This window comes from Anser brachyrhynchus (assembly GCF_964034855.1).
Source record: "Anser brachyrhynchus genome assembly, chromosome: 7".
Lineage (NCBI taxonomy): Eukaryota > Metazoa > Chordata > Aves > Anseriformes > Anatidae > Anser > Anser brachyrhynchus.
The window spans coordinates 26,669,010-26,684,979 of NC_137701.1; the positions used below are offsets into that span (position 1 = coordinate 26,669,010).

Consider the following 15,970-nt stretch of genomic DNA (forward strand, 5'->3'; position numbering starts at 1 on the left):
TGGATGCTTTGGTAGAAGATTGTCCCTTGGATCCTGATTTCTGCAAGGTGATTAAGATATTTTAACATTTGCTTTGATCAGGCTGCCAGTTGCCTTCGTTTCACAACTGCACTAACTGTATACTTCTTGCAGAGAGTGAAAGGGGTTGTCCATGTGTAGTAGACCAGTAAATGAGTCTGCTCCCAGCTTCAAAACAACATTATTCGTTCTTCAGTTCAAGTAGTACAAACTCATGCCTGAGGGCCTTAGACGAAAACCCTGCTGTTAGTCCCGGTGTGATCAGGTACATCTGCATCATGCTTTGCAATTCTGATGCCTTTTCAGAAGCACAAACTGCTTAGTTGCAATTGGCATTGAGATAGTTCTTTCATCTTAAATGATGTTACTTTCTGAAACACCGACCTTTTGAAGCTGATATTTCTCATGCTTGGTCTCTGGATTTAGTAGAGCATGAATTTTAAACAGCTGTCCCATCTGCACGTTCTAATAAGATTGGTCAGTAGGGAAGTACTGTTATTGACTTTGGATAGATATTAATACCTTAAGGTAGCAGTGAATAGAGAAGTGTTTTTTTTATATACATATGGGCCATCAGATCTTTTTTCCTAATTCTTTCTCTTATATGTACTGAGAAAATTACGTTGAAATGCTGAATGAATGAACACAATTATTAATATATATGTAAAGAAAGGAATTAAAGAATACAAAAAAAAATGGGAGCAGAAATGCAGTTTAATTAAAGGTATATGCTAGAGGATCTAACTCGTGGTGAGGATGATTTATATTATCCCAAGAGCAAATGCACAGGTGACCCGATTTACTGCCTGAGCTATTTCCCAGTTCACACAGGCAGTTTTAAATTACCCGAATACCTGGTCCATCAGTCCCAAATGTTGTCCAAACCCAACAATCTCGGGAGTTCCAGTGAATGCATAAAATGTAACAGCATTTATTGTCATACCCTTTCTGATTATTGTTGCCAAGGGGAGTCATAACTTTGAATTTCCTGTATTTTTTTGTTTGTTTTACTGTTTCAGCCATGAAATGAATTCATCATGTTAATGCCATTTCCTTGGCACAGAGTAAATGGGAGGAACATTTATCCAGTATTTTGGTTCCATGAACTCAGACTAACTCCTTCTTTGAAAATAGCTTTTTTCCTTCTTAAGGATGCTGTTAACTAGAATATATTTATTTGAGATTTAGGAAAAAAAATGCCTACATTTTGATCACTTAGGCTTTAAATAGCATCCCTAGAGATGGAAGTGTAGTCCTTGATTTCCTTCTGATACACAGAAGGGTTGCTTTCTATTGAAAGAGAATAAACTGCAAAATTTTGAAATCCAGTCGTTTAGGTTTCCCTTTCCTCATCTCTATTTGCAGATGTTTTCACCTTTCTGTTTGCACTCTCTTCTGATGCTCATTCTCTTGTGGGTAAGCACTTCCCCTGTAAAAAGGGCAGTGACAGAACTGCTGCTCAGATAGCCCAGAGCAGGAGTGACTTATTTCATTATTTTCAGTTTCTTAAACTAGCGTTTTGAAGCCAAATCCAACCTGGCCTTGAGCACTTCCAGGGATGGGGCATCCACAGCTTCCCTGGGAAACCTGTTCCAGTGCCTCACCACCCTCATAATAAAGAATTTCTTCCTTATATCTAATTTAAATCTAATTTTCTTCAATTTAAAGCCATTATGCTGCATCCTATCACTACACCCCCTGACAAAGAGTCCCTCTCCAGCTTTTCTGTGGTACCTTTAGGTACTGGAAGGCTGCTGTAAGGTCTCCCTGGAGCCTTCTCTTCTCTGGACTGAAAAATCCCAACTCCATCAGCCTGTCTTTGCAGGAGATGTGCTCCAGCCCTCAAGGCTGTCCATGTCCCTCTGGATGGCATCCCTTCCCTCCAGCATGTCGACTGCACCACTCAGCTTGGTGTCATCGGCAAACTTGCTGAGGGTACACTCGATCCCACTGCCCATGTTACCAACAAAGACATTCCATAGTGCCAGTCCCAGTAGTGACCCCTGAGGAGCACTGCTTGTCACTGGTCTCCACCTGGAGACCAATTTCTTAAAACATTAAGAAAAGCAAAGTTTCTTAAAGCATGTAAGAAATGCATAAACTACAATGTAGACAGGAACATGTAACTGGAAAAAATCTCTTTGGCCATCAAATCTACTTCAGTGCTATTTGAGGTAGTGCTGTCTAATGTTTCTTTTTTGTTATCTGTCACATACTGCCAGTGCTTCTCTCATTAGCAAAGTCCATCATTGCTGCACTGGTGCCAGATGTGATAAAGAAAAAATTAATAACAAAATCTGCCCTAAGACTAATCACTGAGCAACTCTACCAGTAACTTTCCTCCAGCCTAATACATCTTCACTCAAAGCCATCTGTTACCCTTTTACTGTAAACCAGCTCTTCACCCAGCTTCTAGTTCCCCAGCTATCTTAGCCCCAGTCCCCAGCACAACACTCTCACAAATATTGTATGGAAAAAACGAGGCCAGTGAGAGCTACTGTACTTTTCCTGTTTAGGAAAGCTTGGATGCTCTCAGGGCTGTTAATTCAAGCCCAGCATTTGCTCCTCTACAGTTCAGTGTCATGATCCCTGACTAAGTAGTTATTAAAAGTATCTGTAATCGGAACTGAATCGCAGTTGGCAGTTTTGCAGAAATCTGGGATGGAGGTTGTCCTTCTGCCTTCAGTACATTACATTTAAGTTTTGCTTCCAATTTATGTCATGTTTTCTGTTTATAACTTTATTTTTATGATCCCTGCTCTCTTTTGCCTCGACTGGGGCAGTAGTGACTATCTGAAAAGAGAAACAATTTGTTCCTTCAGTTCTGCAGGAATGTAGATTTTTGAACCTCTGTTACCCTTGGGTGATATAGGGTGATTTATATAGGGTGACTTCTGCCCTTATTCACTATTTTTTTCTCATTTGTTTGTCTATATATTTCTATTGAGCTTAGCACCTTAGCATGAAATAAATACGGGAATTCTCCAAGGAGATCTTTGCCATTCCTCTATTACTGGCTTTGCATCCTCATTCTTTATCTGGAAAGCCAGTGTTTCCAGATAAACAGAGACTTACCAGCTTGAATTACTGCCTATTACCCAGTTTGTCACTGGTTTCTAAACTTAGCCCCAAGGCATTGTAGCAAACTACCTAGCATTACCCAGTGCAACTTCATTCTTCTACAAAGTGGTTTGGTTTTATTTGTGTTATACTTTTAAGTTTACCTTGCAGACCGTAGCATTCCTAATGCACAGCTCTGTACCCCACCTCTCCACTTTTTTATATCTGTCCTTCTGCAGTAATGCATTTTATTCAAAACCTTTGTCCTGGTCATTACAGCTGTTCTGTCACATCCCTGCTATTCTTACATTATTCAGTTTAATTATTATTGTGATAAGTGCAAGTTCTTCTTTTGCCTGAGTTTCTGGAGTTTGTATAGGAGCATGTCATTTGGTGGCTATGGACAACTTTCTGTTCTTCTCCGCGATCGGGTGCTGCACTAGTTGATTTGCAGAACCAGCACAACATCAGTTCTAATCACTGATAGAAGCTTTGCTCTCTGAAGGGTGCAGAAGTCTGTGTTTGGTGGAGTGGGAAAGTGGTCTTCATTTAAGGTGAATAGGATTTTAACAACATGCTAGGTTTTATAGTCCACAAAATTGTTAGAAGGCTGGAGAAACGCTTTGCTTTGAACACAAGTGGAAACAAAACATGACTGTCAACTGATGAGCAATACTGCTGACAAAACACTGCACTGGGTGCACACAGTCAGCAAACTGAAAAAATGTTTATTTTTTTTCTAATGCCTTTCAGTTGCAGTAAATATGGGTGTTTCTTTAAACAATAGCAGGTACACAACAGTTTCAGAAAGAATTGTTGATGGTGGCCTTGAAACAGCTCAACAAAACTTTGGCTGTAACTCCTAGAAAAACAATTCTCATTCTTTTCTAAATAGCGTCCTGGAACTCCATCCAGCTGAAGAAACAAAATGGTCATTTAAATGTTGTGCATGTGACTGTACTAAAACATCATCCGTCTAACGTGATGATTCCTCATTTGAACAAATTTAATCGCAACTCAGCGGGGTTCCACTCATGTAGATTTATGAAGGCAATGATTGGACCGTGTATTACTGCAAGAAATACCATTCACATGTCAGTACAACTTCAAGACAACTGAAGAAACAATATGTATCTGAATGAGAAATGTCTGATCCATGCTCAGGCTTCACCGCTTTGTTGTGCTGATAGTGATTGCATATGCTGGAAAATCCAATCATACACTAAAGAAGTAACAGGCATGCTTTATGCAACTGATAATTTTACGAAAATCCCAGCTATTTCTGCACTTCTGCTACAGTATTACTGTAGCTCGGGGTGTGGGAACTGGTGGTGGGAACACAATAAAACCTCTGGGAATAAGATTTACAGGCTCTTTGCGAGTCCAGATTTGAAAAGTTCCCACAACATCTTCTGGAGCGTAGCCACTCTGAATCTGAAAAACAGGCTGCTGTCAGAAACTTTTGCACCTGCTCCTGTTGTTGGTAGTACCTGTAATGAGAAGAACTGAAAGGCATTGTCCGTTCCTTTTCTTTATTCTTCTTTCCTGTTTTATTATGCTTTAGGTAGCAGTGTGTGCAAGTTGTCCTCATGCTAGGGAGGACAGTTAACCAGGAAGAAACAGAGTAGGGATCCCCTTAAATTTCCGTACAGGAGCTGTGATCCTTCTCATTCTTCATTTTGAGAGTTTGTTACTATCATCACCCATTGAACAAGTGATTTTCCAGAAAATAAATTAGCTCAACTTTTAAAAATATCAGGTTTAAAAAAATGTTTTTGAATAAGTGTTGATGTTAACAACAAAGTCCTACCATTCAAGATAATAAAGTAGCATACCATATAATGTTAGAAAGCAAAAAATCCACTATTTCTATATACATGTGTGTTTTAATCTGATTGGAAATATTGCTGGTATCCAGTTCACAATCTTTTAGGTAAAGAATTAAACTTTCTTAAGGGGGTGGGGGAAATACTGCCAGACTGCACGTAGCCATGGATAAGTTATGGTACCTGACCTCAAGATTAGAAACAATCTCAGAAGTATGTATTTACCTATTTGTTCCAACCTTCCCTCAACCCAGATGTGCCAATATACATGTATGAGGTCTTTTATTCCCTTCAGATTAATTAAGTGATTGGCATGAAGTAAAAGTAATGTTTCAGAGTCAACCCACACTAGAAGCAGGTAGTAGGGTCACTCACTGGTCAAGAAGGTTTAGTACATCTGCTTGAATTTTTGGCTTTAAGGCTTTGCCCAAATTCTAAGCAAATTTTCTAGGCCATGGGCAAAAATCTACTGAATGTACCTTTTATCATCTTCTGATGTAAAGGTATGTGTAACATAACTAAATGGCTTTGCTTTTATAGGTCCCCAGACTAGTTTTAGCGTCTGCACTTCTTGATTGCTTCTGGTTGAAAACCCTTCACCAATTTGTAACAGAATGGATTGGCAGTGTCACGTCTATTGGTGAAAACAATGTATATTTGCATATAGAAAATGAAACTATTTTCTACCAGTTTTCTGGCATCATATCATATAAAAAGGAATTATAACTATGAAAAAAAAATCTGTAACTGAAAAAAACACAGAAAGTGCTGCAAATGATTGCAGACAGTATTAAGTGTAATGACTTTTAAAAAACAAAACCTCAAACCAAATCAAGTCAAATCCGGACATCAGTGTTGCATCATACATGTGTATTTTTAGAAACATTTATAGCGCTGCTCTCCTGGAGGTCATCCAGCGGCGCTGTCATGATTGCTCATGTGCAGTTCGGCTGGTGCCAAGCAATGGAGCTTTCAGCACTCTCAGACGAGGCAGTGGTGGGTTTGATGTGGGGAGGAAGCAGTGTGGGAGGCACTTGTAGCCCTGGGGACAGGCGGTGTGGGATCACGTCGGGCTGTCCCCAGCAAACATCCCACCAGCAGAGCTCGCATCGCCTTTGGGTTTGCTCCCACGGTGCCACAGCGACTCCTTGGTGCTTTTTTAGTGACTCAGGTGGCTGCTAGCAGGGCACTGAGTTTCCATGAGATGCTACGTCAGTCATTCTGCCTGGGTGGGAAGAGATCTTCTCTGGCAGCCCAGGGCTGCAGTGACCACTGCTTGTCACCATCACGGGTGTCCCGCACAGGGCTCCTGTCACGAGTGTCCCCAGCTGGTGGCCACGAAGCCTGCAGGACTACCTGCCCAGGAATATTTGGTGCCTGCCGGGTGAGCTTGCAGTCTCCTGGGGAATGTTGTCATCAGAGTTGTCTCTTCTTTGCAAGAAAGAGATGATGAGTTCCCATGCTTGTCAGTCAGGCAGCTTTCCCCAGCACTGACTTCAAACAGGTTTTTTTTCCTTTCTTTAAAAAAATAAATAAATTTAAGGCAGCATAACACTTGACATTTAACTCTCTGGTTTCCATGGAAATAACACCAGGTATTTTGCAAACTCCTGACAGGTACAAGTTACAGTGAATAGCAAGGTATCAAAATAAATAGATAGGGAAAGCAGATTCCAGGCAAAAACAGCTGCAGACCAACCTGTATTGTCATGCAAGACTTAAGTGAAAATTCTAAGTTTAAAACAACTGATTCTTTCTTGTTAAATTATCCAGTTGTCTGAACACTTTCTGAAACCCCAAATTAACTATTTCATGTAAATTTTTTGGCAATCACATGGAAGCAGTAATTCTCTTGAAATAGGCTCACTCTCTCAAGTAATAAGCAGACAGGTTTTAGCCATTTATGCTATCCAAATTGTCAAACTCTACAGAATTTATCTCTGTTTAAGTAAGGACATGACAATTGCTGCACTTCTGTGCTCTTTCAGTTGTTATTGAACTTGAATGAAACCTTTCAGGCAGGTAGTCTACAAGCTTTGCAGTAAGATCCAGATACAACCAAGATTCAAAACCATCTCCAATAATATACCCAAAGACCTTGTCCAAACTTTAGGAAAGTTGTGCCAATGACAAAATTTGCAGCTATCGTCAGGGCAGAGGAGACCATTTTGTTACACTGTGCAATAGTATTGCCCATAGCAGTTACACAGTTAAGTTGTTTACAAGACTTACATGCTCTCCTTGGCATTTCTGGGACGATGCTCTCTTCCTGCAAGTATGGAAAGTGCCTTGCTTGCACCTATTGAGATGGGTGTTCGTTATTCCCAGAGCTTCAAGGTTCCTGTTCTTTAACCAGATCATTCTGCATGTTGTTTCTCTTGCAGACACAAAAATCTTTTTTTTTTTTTGAGGACACTTTTTGTAGCTTGAAAGTACAATTTCATATCTGAAATTATTTGGTTTATTAAAAAGAAAATAGATACCTCTGTTTTGGAATGCCCCCTCTGTCTGCACAGGTTCTGGTGGCTATTCGAAACAAGAAAAGGAGTAATTAAGTAAAATAATGGGCTCCATTTAAGGTAAGTATTCTAAAAATTTTCGCCACATAGCTGTACATGGGGAAAAAGAAATATTGAGCTGGGCCTGCTCACGATCAGCAGCCATTTCACAGAGTTCAAGGTGCAAAACCAACAGCTGGCATGAGAGGTCAGAAGGGAGAGGTACTTGGAGGATGAATGCCTTGTACACGTTTCAAAATTTCGTCTGCATTTCTCTCTCGTTTGTATTTCAGAAAGATGAGAAAGCCACAATAGCCAAGATGAACCGCCAGCGCACTAACTCCATCAGCCATAACCCGCCACACTGGGGTGTCGACAGGCCCTTTTATAACCACCTCGGAGCTCACCAGGTCTCCAAGGAGATGAAGAGAATGGTAATGCCTTGCTTTATGGACATTAATGTCTTTTCTTCTCGATACAGCATTATATAACCCTCCCTGCTTTGTCTGAAGGTTTTTGCAGCCCTCGGGGCATTTTCCAAATGGGGGAAGTAAATTCTTTTTTGACTACAGAAGTAATAATAATTGGTACATCCGGAGGTGAGTGATTGTGAGATGAGGTGCAGGGTTGTTTGGAAGGAGAAGGGAGGCTGAATGGCACAAAGAAGGCTCTTTTGTCTGACTTGTCCCCCGTTCTCAAAACTCATCCAGGCTGTTTGAGAAGATGTGATTAGCTACAAAAATTGCTCAGTAACCCAAGTATTCAAACGGCAGATGACATACATTTCTATTAGTTCATAACAGACTTCATCACCTGCAAAGGTTCCTTATTTTGATTATAAGAGGCAGATGCTGTTCACCTTCTCTAAGCTATGTGCCAGCATATGCTCGTGAGTCTCCAGGAATCATGCCACTGCATTTAGCTCTCGAGAATATGTTATAATGTACATGGATTAATTGGCCTAAGGTATCAGGAATCTTCATTTCATAATTATACCCTTAATTCCTTCTAAATTAAAATGAACGATAGCCAGTTACCAACACAATTGGGCTGAGAGCACTTTTGTGGCTTATTTTACACAAAGTTAGAGATGATATCTTTGTTGTCTGCAATAAAGACGAATAAAAGAGAGTTTCTATTATAAAGAAGGCTATTAATAATAATAAAAGTATTTAGCACCTATGTAATAGTTTACATGGGTATGCAGATTGTTCTATGAGCTTACTAATCTTTAGATGAAGTCTTAAACAAATGAATTCCTTTTAACATTCTATGTCAGGGTAATTTAGGACAAAATTAAAATATATTTACCTTGGTTACACGTGGATATGTCTGTCAGATTGGTAATGTCAAAGCTGTTTGAGGACTGCAAACCACATTCTGTTAGTCATTCTGTATACACGATATACAGCTGCATATCCAGCTCTTGGAATAGTTTGGGGATTTTTTTGTGTTCCCTCTGTGGTTCATATGGGCATGACTAAAAGTCCTTCTGCAAAGAGTTCATCCTGCTGTTTTGGCCCTTCGTACACAGTCAGAAGTGTATATTTGTTGCCCAAAGTCAAAGTTTTGCTACAGGTCACCAAAGGCTTACAGAACTTTTTAACATGATGCTCACAAACACAGCTTAAAATTTTTGGCATAGCTAAAGGCAACTGCATATGGTGTCTTATAATGGGAAATGCTGGCAGATTTATTAATAGTTGGTGCTAATATTATTCAATCATAATATTATTTTACAGTGCTAAACTAAATTTCTTAATCTCCATAGTAATATTTCTTTCATTTTTCAGATCTTCAAATTAGGGTTTCTGACATAAGCGTACAGATCTGTGGAACTGTGCATTTTTTATGTGGGCTTTTCAATAGGTTGTGCTCAATAGGCATCACATTAATAGAAGAGCCTAATCACCCTAGCACATAATTATAAGTTTCTTTGAATAGCTTTTAAGGAGTTCTTGCATCCTCCTGTTCAGAAACAAGGTGTAAGCATGCCAAATGGTATTATGCTTCTTGGTGTTAATTACAGTTTGCCGTGTCTAGCTGGTTGTTCCGTTGGAAAAACATAATTATTTATTGAAATACCAAGCCGAGTCCTAAAAACTTCACTGCCCTTCACTTTTAAGAGGAAAGGATTCACTTTTTTTTTTTCGTCTTCTTCTTATTTTGAACCTTTCTTGTAACGGTATTTACCTTTTTATAAATTCAGCAGCTCAGAAAGTCTTTTCCACTCAATCTGCTTCTGTACTGCCTCTTGTAGCAAGCTCTCTTTTGAGAGGCTGATTTTGTCTGTGTTGTTTGTGTCATGCTATTTTCTGAAAACCAATTTAAACCTGTTTCAGATTAATTATTACTTATTTTCAGCTAAACTTTCTGTTGTTCTTGCGGAACGTTTTTTAAAATCTATTATTTACAGTATTTCCCACTGCTGTATCTCTGAGCTGCTTTAGTCAAAACAAAAACATGCTGCTCTCTGTGGACTAGAGACCATTTTAATATCTGCTAGATGGACATCTTATTGATTATATCAGAGGAGCAATTTCTTCTTCTCCTCTCTCAACTCTTTCTCTCTCTCTCTGTTAACTTTTGATATAAATAAGCATTTCCTTGCACCACACAGCTTTGCACAGTGCTTTATTTGTATGCCATCTCTAACATTGTCTTATGTGGATGCTGCGTGTGCTTAAATGCATGCACAGTGCACACTGTCTCCATGCACATGCACACTGCAAGCTGCCTGCTTAGAAGTACAGAATACAGACAGACAGAAGGGGAGCAGAACTACAAAGGCTTTTTTCAGCCCTCCTCTGGGATGACATGTCATTGATCTCAGAAAGCCGCACCAGCTTTCAAAGCTCCTGAAAATGTTCTCGTTGTTCCGCTTCACCCACCTACCCCCCAGCCCTCTTGTATGTCATTATACGTAGCCTTGTCTCTCGAAAACCATGGGCATGCAAGGTTGAGTTAGTCAAAGCAGTAAGCCAAAGGCAAGCAGTGCAGCATTGCCTTCCACTTTAAAACCTGGAGCTCCTTAGCCCTGTAATATCAAAACAAGTGTTTGTAAGTGTGGCCGTGAGCTAGTACTCCGTCAGGTGCAGGGTGATGTTGCTGTGATGTGCAGTTACGTTATATTGATACGTCAATATACATACATTTGTGTATAGGGAATAAAATGGATGGTTACAAAGGACGTAATTGTTTGCCACAAGACTTAGAACGTTGCATTATGAAGGCAACCATATTTCCAGGAAAAAAAAAAAAGAGAGTCAGTTTTCTGTGGTACTACTTAGAATTCCCCAAAAGAGAATATTAAAGTTCCCTGAATAGCATTTTGGGGAGGGATCTGTTTTATTTAAAAGAAAACAGAGTTATTTTGTCTTTCTTTCTTTCCTTTGAACACTGGCTCTGCTAGTTCTCGGTACTCTGAGGATTTATTACTAGTTTGGGAGGAGACAGATTCACATCAAAGGTAGCTGCCTGCTCCTTTTTTTCCCCCTCTTTTGTCATGGCATTTTGACATGCTGCCGAGAGTGGGCATGGGCACGGCATCACACCGAGGTGGGGTCTGGCAGGGTTCAGGGGTGGGCACGCCGCCATCGGCCCCTGCTTCTCTCTGTGTTATGGCTTGGAGCTTAACCTCTGCTGGGTCCAGCTGACTTCAGTTGTTCCCCTGGGCACACAGGACTTTATCCAGGCACTCGCACACACATATAAATAGCAGAAAATATCAAACACATGTCCGCGCAGCAATAATCTAAACCATTCTGGAAAACTGGACTTATTTCCCTAGTCCTACCCTAGGTAGCTGGTGCCCAAGTCAGCTGAGGTTGCAGCAGTGCGAGCTCATCCTCTCCTTGCCAGCAGCCTCTCCATCTCCCGATGCCCTGGTTTGCTCCCAGATCTCTCTTTCCCCTTCCATCACTGGGCGGTGGCTCTCTTGCCCCGCCGAGCCTCCAGGGAGGCAGCACGCAGGAGGCACCAGGGTTGCCCCTTCTGCGCTGTTCATGTTGTACGCAGGGGAACAGAGCTCCCACAAATCTCCCTACACCAGCCTCGTGTTCCCCACTGTTTCTCTGGCCCAGTTTGTAATTGCAAAATGTTGAGAAATAAGCTGACTTCAAAGCATTTGAGTGCACAGGTATATTTATAGCTATAACAATATTTATATGTTACTAAGAAATACTTTGCTTTTCCCAGTATAGACCTCAGAATGCTTTTATAAATATTGATGAATTTTAAATTTTAGACTTCTGGAAATAATGCTTGTGCTCAGTTTTCATCAGCAATACAAAACTATGTAAAAAAAGAAAACAATGGGGATTGTAGTAGACTGTAAATTGAAAGAGGTTTGTTGTAAACAATGATCAAAAGGCAAATATCAATACCTTCCAAAATGACAGGGCTGTTCTAGATGACAAATGATTCTCCTCAGTGTTAGTAAGGCCATAGCTGGAAACCCACGTGCAGTTTGGGATTACAATCCTGTAGGAGAATGTGGATGAACTGGAGATAGTCCAGTGGAGAGAATTACAAATGAGGAGAGTTTCAGCAGTATGACCTGTGCGGAAGGGCTGAAGTCTGAAGCGTTAGGTTTGTTTAGTCTAGAAAGGAGAACACTGAGGAGGAACAAAAGTCTTCAGATACATGAAGGCTTGCTTGTAGGGACAGGATATATTCTCCATGTCTGCAAAGTACAGGATGAAAAATAGTCATCTTAATTGGTTGCAAGGAAGATCTAAGTTAAGAAAAAACGTAGATACAAAGAATAGACTGTATAAGGAGCTTGTGAAACTCCTGGTTTTGCTGAAAACATTTTATTTCCTTCAAGGCTTTTCAGTCTGGAGGGTCATAAAGCATTTTACAAATACAAAAACAACAAGAAAAATCAATATTGATATATGAAATAAGAATGAGACTTCATAGGGCATAAAGAATAGAAGATACATTTAAATATTTTATGAAGTTTCCGGTCTAGGCTGCACCAACCTTTGAGGCATCTATCTCCATCTTTGGACAGGAGCCAGCTATACCCACATTTCTGACAAATATTTCCACAGCCCTTGTTTAAAAACCTGAAAGAATGGAAATCCCACAGTTGTGCTGAGCATCCTTGTCAATGGTTTGATTATTTTTCTTGATCTTTCACTTCAGATTCCCTCACTTTAGTTTTAAAACATGGTGCTGTATAGGCTATTCATGGTAGATAGAGACTAGTTTAATTTTCTCCTCTTTGTAGTTACTTTTTCTGTATTCTTGTTCCCCTCTGAGCACTCGCCATTTCATGGATAGCAGGCAGTGCCTGCACTGAGCCCCATACTCCTGCTGAGGTTTTACTCATGCTGCCCGGAAGACATGGGTCATTTTAGAGGCCTTACAGCCAGAGCTGCTCTCCTTGTGTCCTGGCAGGAGTTTTGCCTCCTCTGCAACAGCACAGGAGGGTCCAGTAGAAACCCTGGCAAACTGAGTGCATCATCTTGTTAGGGTTACCCAGGGCTGTAAGATTTGCCCAGGTACTTCAGCCATATGATTCTTACCTCAGAATTGGTCTCATCTTTTATCAAGCATCCATTTCGGTACGGATCATCTGTCCCAGTCGGCAGAGATCAGCACTTCAGCCTCCCAGTTGGGGGAGCGCCCCCAACACAGGTGGCAAGTCGGCCAGCTAAGACTGCCACAGCCAAACACTGTCTGGCTTCCCAAAACCAGAAGCATTAGTTGTGCCTCGAGGTCTGGTCAGCCATGCAAAGCCCTGATGTTGGTTCTGTCATACAGCTGTTGTATTTATTTTACGCTGGCTGGCATGGCCAAGCAGCTTAGCTTGTTCCACTGATACATGCCAGTGGGAAGGTTTGCTTCAGAAACAGGTACCTCTGAGTCCTTGTAATCCAACAAGAGCAGAGTGCTAATGGGATTCCTGAGCCTGGCTGTAGGTGCCTGGCAGATTTCCTTTTATTTTTTCAGCTGGTGGAAAGGTCTAACATCAGGAAGTTTAGGAACAGAAAGAGGAAACCCTGAAGATCAGCGATGCTGATTTCAGTCTGAGCATGTTTCTGTCATGAGCCTGCGTAAGACTTATGAAGCATTTAATTTGCAATGAAATCGTGTATGAGCTCAGCGCTAGTTACAAAGTAAAACAGAAGTGAAATTGAATAGAGTTTATGCAATGTGTGGGAAACATGACTGCATGCAGATGTTAAAAATGTGAGGCGAGGTTAAAAAGTGCATCCTGGGAATGGCTGGAGCAGTAAAGAACAAGCTCTGCTTTGAGGTGGGCACGGCCTGATGCCTCGTGGCACCATCCAGAGCTCTGTGCAGTCTCCTGCACGATACTTGACTGCTTGTGTGGCGTTTACTTTCTAATGAAGCATCACTTGTCTACAAGCCTGGTCACTCAAGCATAAAATATATTTTTTTTGTACTATTCACCCTGTCTTAAGCCAAGCAGCTCTCTGCATGTTGAATCACAAATACAGCTCACTTCCACCCTTTGTTGTCCCCAGGTTGCCCTTACAATAGGTTTTCTTGTTACTTGGAAATGAAAATTGGGAAACAGGTGCATCAGAGGAAAAAACACTATACCTGGTTTTGTGCCAAGTATATTGATTAAACATCAGAAACGATCAAAAATGTAAAACAAAAGTCAGTGGGGCAAGTTTTCCTCGGTCAGTAGTGCAGCCCCATCAAAGAGAAGTGGATTTGACTCCATGAATGAGGCACACAGGGCTCGCCCTCCTTCTAAAGGTTTTCATTTAGCTCGGGGTCACTATTATCCTCTTTTCCAGCAATCATCTGCTAAATCTGGTAACAGCAACATTGACGTCAGCAGAGTTGGACGAGGGCACCCAATGGAGAATTTGACCCACTATTTTTTTGCTGCTATTGTAATATTCAGAACCCCGCAAACTCCTGTAATCAAGTAGGGAGAAACTCTCATGCAATCCACTGTGCTGTAATCCCCATCCACTGCTACAGACCTGGAGGAAATTGTTAATCTAGTCTGGGTTTTCTATAGCCAATATGTTTAGATAGCTGACAAACAGCAAGGGGAGGAATCCTATCCCACAGTTATGCTGTATAATTGCTTTGGCACTTCTGAAAAGAGGATTTGTCTGCTTCAAATGTTCCGTGTGATCTCACATAAATGAGTGGGAGCCATATAAAGCATTGTACATTGCTCAAGTTGTCGGAGGCTTTGTACAGTTTTGTGTCCTCGTCTGCAAACTTAAATTTTATTCCAGTTGATCAGGGCTTGCAATCGTCCCCGATTAATTTTTTTTAAAGAGGGGTAAGAGTCAGCAATCTGCAACAGCTGATCTGCAGCTGCATTTGTAAAATTTAGGTAGAGTTTAATATTTGCGTGGAAGTCTTGCACTGATTATTTTCCCACCATCATGTACCCTGTTCTAGAGTAAACTGTAATCATACAGGAAAAGGCAGCTTGGGTCAAGACACTACTGAAAAGAGTCATTCAGTCTTTCAGTCCTGCTAAATTAAGCCTGCAGAAAGAAAGATACTCATTTCTATTTATGCAAGGAACACTTCCTCTGAAGTTAGTGGCAGCTCAGCACAGGTGGACATTGGAGATGAAGTTGTGGCAGGTCAGCAGCTTTGGGTCTGATGTTCAGAGGTGGTGAGCAGATATGGTTGGCACCGGTGGGTGACTTTGGTTAAGGCTGGTTATGTTTGGATACGGTTTGTCTATGTCTGTGCATCTGATTAGAAGGCTATTCAACAGTAATTTCTGTAGGTTTTTGTTGTTTGTCATCATTTGGAGTGTAGAGATGAAAGGACAGAGGTTAAGGAGCCAGGAACTAAGTCAGAGCATTTCTACGACTACCTATTTTTATGTCTTTTCTGTCTTGCAAGGCATGGTAACTGCTCACAAGTGAGGCACAGAACCATGTACCATTTCACTTGAAAATGTATCCTTGACCTGTAGAAATTTGGATTCAGACACAAAACTGGAAAGTGTGAGCAACCTGCACTTCTCCAAGGTGTGAGTTCAGAGCCAGAAGTTGATTAAAGTTAAGGTGGGAAAACCTATTTCAAAGCTACAATTTATGTTCTAGAGAGTTTAAATCTGATGGGACAAATAAATCCATGCAGTTGGTCAGGTCCAGTCCGACTGCCATGGGCTGTGTACCAAATCATCTTCAGCAGAACAAAGTGAAGTGTTTCACCATCTGTGAGCAGTGCAGAGGAATGAAAGTCTATTTATCAAGTGGGGTGGGATGCAGAAAGGGAGCACTTCAGCTTTCCTTTTCAGTACTCATTAGTCTATGTTCCAGTTATAGCAGACACACTCATCATATCTGTTTCATAAACTGGTTTTGTGCCAGTTTGTTGTTCTGCACTTAGACGCTTGTTAAATACCCTTCCCATCAGACTGTGTATTTTATGTGCCAGTTCTTTCTGGACTCAGGTATAGAAATTGCATTATTTCTGGCTTGAGTGCTTTAAAGTCCTTCAGTTTTGTTTCTGCACTTACACCTAACAGCATCTGTCTTCCTAGCCTTGCCTTGTTGACCACAGGGACAAAGGCAGAATGTAAAACAGTACTGAAAACAG

The 15,970-nt window shown here is 40.9% G+C and overlaps 1 protein-coding gene across 2 annotated transcripts in view; it reads left to right on the plus strand.

The window, feature by feature from the left end:
• The window catches only part of ADCY5 (adenylate cyclase 5), a 221,050-nt gene that overhangs the window by 163,562 nt on the left and 41,518 nt on the right, over positions 1-15,970 (plus strand). For both annotated transcript variants that reach the window (XM_080601109.1, XM_080601110.1), the window contains exon 8: positions 7,696-7,836. In XM_080601109.1, coding sequence (XP_080457235.1) covers positions 7,696-7,836 — 141 coding nt within the window. The remainder of the gene's footprint in view (positions 1-7,695; positions 7,837-15,970) is intronic.